This window comes from Arachis ipaensis, chromosome B09 (assembly GCF_000816755.2).
Source record: "Arachis ipaensis cultivar K30076 chromosome B09, Araip1.1, whole genome shotgun sequence".
NCBI classification, from domain to species: domain Eukaryota; kingdom Viridiplantae; phylum Streptophyta; class Magnoliopsida; order Fabales; family Fabaceae; genus Arachis; species Arachis ipaensis.
In genome coordinates, this window is record NC_029793.2 from 105195933 (window position 1) to 105199440 (window position 3508).

At 28.6% G+C, this 3508-nt stretch overlaps 1 protein-coding gene across 1 annotated transcript; it reads right to left on the reverse strand.

The window, feature by feature from the left end:
* LOC107619561 (calmodulin-like protein 11) lies at window positions 655-2411 on the reverse strand. Its single transcript, XM_016321852.2, has 4 exons — window positions 2241-2411; window positions 1911-2068; window positions 1699-1782; window positions 655-1111 (listed from the first exon to the last, which is right to left on the reverse strand). The coding sequence occupies exons 1-4, from the start codon at window positions 2314-2316 to the stop codon at window positions 974-976; spliced, it is 456 nt and encodes a 151-aa protein (XP_016177338.1). The 5' UTR covers window positions 2317-2411; the 3' UTR covers window positions 655-973.

Below are 3508 nucleotides of genomic sequence, written 5' to 3' on the forward strand. Positions count from 1 at the left end.
TAAATAAACACATAAAAATATAATATTATAATATAAATATAAAAAAATATACAAAAATTGAAAATGATCATAATCCTATTTAAGTACACAAATAGGCAGCACAATAGCAAAATTAAATAAACTAACCATTACAATTTAATGAATTTACAGCAGAAACAATAAGAAACTAAATCCAACAAGAGAGTTAATGACTAAACATCTAAACTAATACAGTAACAACTTAAAAAAAATCAATGAACAAGAGTAAAATTAAAGGACAAGAGAGGAAATAGAAACGTTCGTTGTTCGTTAAAATTGAGAAAGATGACGGCTAAAAAGTGACTACGATACGGAGACGAGACGACAATATTGCCTAAACTAGAAGCATCAATATTGATTTTGGAACAACATGGTATTTGGTTTTTCAGAAGAAGAGTGTTAAGGGACTAACAAATTTTGTAATTTGTAGTTATCAATTAATCATCATTAGTATTTTTAATGGTATAAAACTATATCTAATGATATAATATTGTTCACTTTCCCTTTTCGAAACTATGGTTTTGTCTAATATATCACAATTTTGCATCCATATCTCTCCGTTAATTTTCATTTTAATCAACGATACCATAAGCTTGACATTTCCAAGTAACTAGAGAACATTAAGATATATTAATATAAACAATAATGCTGAACTAGAATTGAAAGAAAAGCTACAAGTTGGAGTTGAACAAATGAAAGAAATGTAGGTTTGTTGTGGCAGGGGAAGTCACTCTAAAAGCTTGGTCATTCATTCACAACATGGGAGGAAACCACTACAACAAGTAAAGGCAGAAAATACACACGAATTGAATTAAATTAAACTAACTAACTAACTTATTTTCGTGTGAGGGAAACTAGGTTGGAAATCGGAATAATAAACTATAAATTAAAGCCAAATGAATTTTGAATATAACAAAAAAAATTATGTATTTATGATGAGGAAATTTTATTAATTTCATCTAACGGCCATCATCATCTTGACAAATTCATCATAGTTAACTTGACCATCACCATCCAAATCTGCCTCTTTGATCATCTGTTCCACCTCTTCATCAGTTAGCTTTTCACCTAGATTTATCATTACATGTCTCAACTGCACACCAATAAATTAACCACACCCATTAAACAAATTATTTAGCTTATATATAAATATAATTCAAGATGCTGATAATTCACACATATGGGATATTTGATATTTCTAATGAAAATTCACGCACACAAAGGGTTACGAATTTAGTAAAATAATAAGATAGGTCTAGAGAAATGTGAGATTCCCTACAGCTCTCTCTCAAAAATGTCAAACTCCAATTAATTTTCTAATGAGACAGCTAATATTCATTGCATGCGGAAATGTACGGATTACTATCCTATCCTATACATATAATTATATATACAGGATTTACAAATTCACAAATTTATGTATAAATTAAAAATCATGTAAATAATAATAATAGTTTAAATATAGAGCTGTAGTCCCTTAAGACCTTGTAAACTAGTTTTGCAACATATTGGGCCCTACTTGCTTTGTTTATGTTCTATAGAATCTCTCACTTTGTCAAATTTGTCAGAAAGTGAAAGACTTAAAAATGAATATACATGATATGATATGATAGAAAATCATCAGTTATAATACATATTAAAAATGAAAGAAAAATAGAAAAGAACAAAAATAATATATACCTCACTGGCTGATATGAAACCATTTTGATCTTTGTCAAAAACCTTGAAAGCCTCTTTGAGTTCCTCCTCTGCATCATCAGTGTCCTAAAACATTGGAAAAGAACAGCAAAAATAACTTATTACAACTTTAATTTGATAATCATAAATTGATTATTGACTTATAGTAATGAAGAAGAAATGACTTAATAAAAATAATAATAATGTTTAGTTACTTTGATTTTCTTGGCCATCAAGTTTAAGAACTCATCAAATTCAATGGTTCCATTGCCATCAGCATCAACCTCAGTAATCATATCTTGAAGCTCTTCTTCAGTTGGGTTCTGATCCAATGAACGGATCACAGTGGCAAGTTCCTCAACAGTAATGCAACCTATATATTCAGTGAATATTCAATATACAACATGCACACACACACATATATATGATGATGATGATGTTGCTGAGAATTATGTTATTCTATCAATTTAAATTAAAGAAGAACAATTCAGGTGCATATATAACAGATACATACGTAGATGCCTAATGAATAATACTATACTCACCATCTCCATCTTTGTCAAACAAGCCAAAGGCTTCTTTGAAGTCAACAATCTGTTCTTCACTAAGAATATCTGCCATTGTATGTATGTGTCTATGCCCAGAAGAGAGAGAGAGAGAGGGAGAGAGAGAGAGAGGAATATAATGTGGTGAGTTGAGTATAGCTCAATCTTAGCTGGGCTATATGTAGAACTTCAATGACCCTATAGTCTACCAAAATATCTTAAAAAAAAAAAAGAAAGAAAATTTAATTCAATAATATTGATCGAGTCAAATTAAGCTTATGACTAATAAGGAAGTTGGCATAGCAAAAGAGATGCATTCAATAATATCTAAGAGGAATTTGAATTGTATTAAAAAAGAAATACTAATTCTAATTTACAGAGCAAATATGTGGCTAATTTTTTTTATATTGATTAAATATATGTAATACGTTATTATTGAAAAATTAGGTGTTTTTCTTTGATATGACGTTTTTTTTTAATTGATAATATTTAAATTGGACAGTCCAATTTATTTAAAGAAAAAAATAAATTACAAATCGGAGTATCCGATTTATACTTTTAAATTTTTTTATTTTTTAAAATAAAAATTGGATGGTTCGATTTTAATATTAATTTTTTTTAATTTTCAAAGACACAAATGGAAGACTCCGATTTGTCTAACTTGTAGCAATGTAAAATACTTCTCTTCACACAATATCTTGTGATACACTTCTCTCTCTCACACGAAAAATAAAAAGTACAAATCTGTATATGATAAATGTCATTTTAAAGCATTTAGAGTTACATATGGATTTAGTATATAATATTAAATTAAAACAAAAAAAAACATTTTTTAATACCAAACAGACCCTAGGCTCCTAGAGCTTATGGCTGAATTATTTTGGAGGGATAGTTGTGATTTTTATTATGGTAAAAAATAATCAAATTGTGTAACCCTTGATATAGGGTGTGGGGGTGGGGCATGATGATTTTAATGGCTTCCATGTTTCATTAGTAGTTTTTGTTCATATTCATTTGAATATAATAATTTAATAATTGGAGTGGAAATTTTGACAGCTGGGAAGGTTTGGTGCTCAGGGGACAAAACAAAAACCCATTAATTCATGCAAAACTTCAAAGGTTAATAATACGGGTAGAAATAGACCGGTGGTCTGTCAGAAATTTACAAATGTATACATTTAGGTTCATCTGTCCCAAAATAACTATAAATTTAGGTTGTTTTAAAATTCTAAAATTATTAATAAATCAGAACTAGATTCATAAATTAG

Bases quoted from the DNA above. Each gene is read 5' to 3' on its own strand.
- LOC107619561 (XM_016321852.2), bottom strand. From the start codon at position 2,316: ATGGCAGATATTCTTAGTGAAGAACAGATTGTTGACTTCAAAGAAGCC. The intron at 2,069-2,240 runs GTGAGTATAGTA...CTGAATATATAG, and splicing joins GTTTGACAAAGATGGAGATG to GTTGCATTACTGTTGAGGAA. The intron at 1,112-1,698 runs GTATATATTATT...ATTGGTGTGCAG, and splicing joins GTTTCATATCAGCCAGTGAG to TTGAGACATGTAATGATAAA.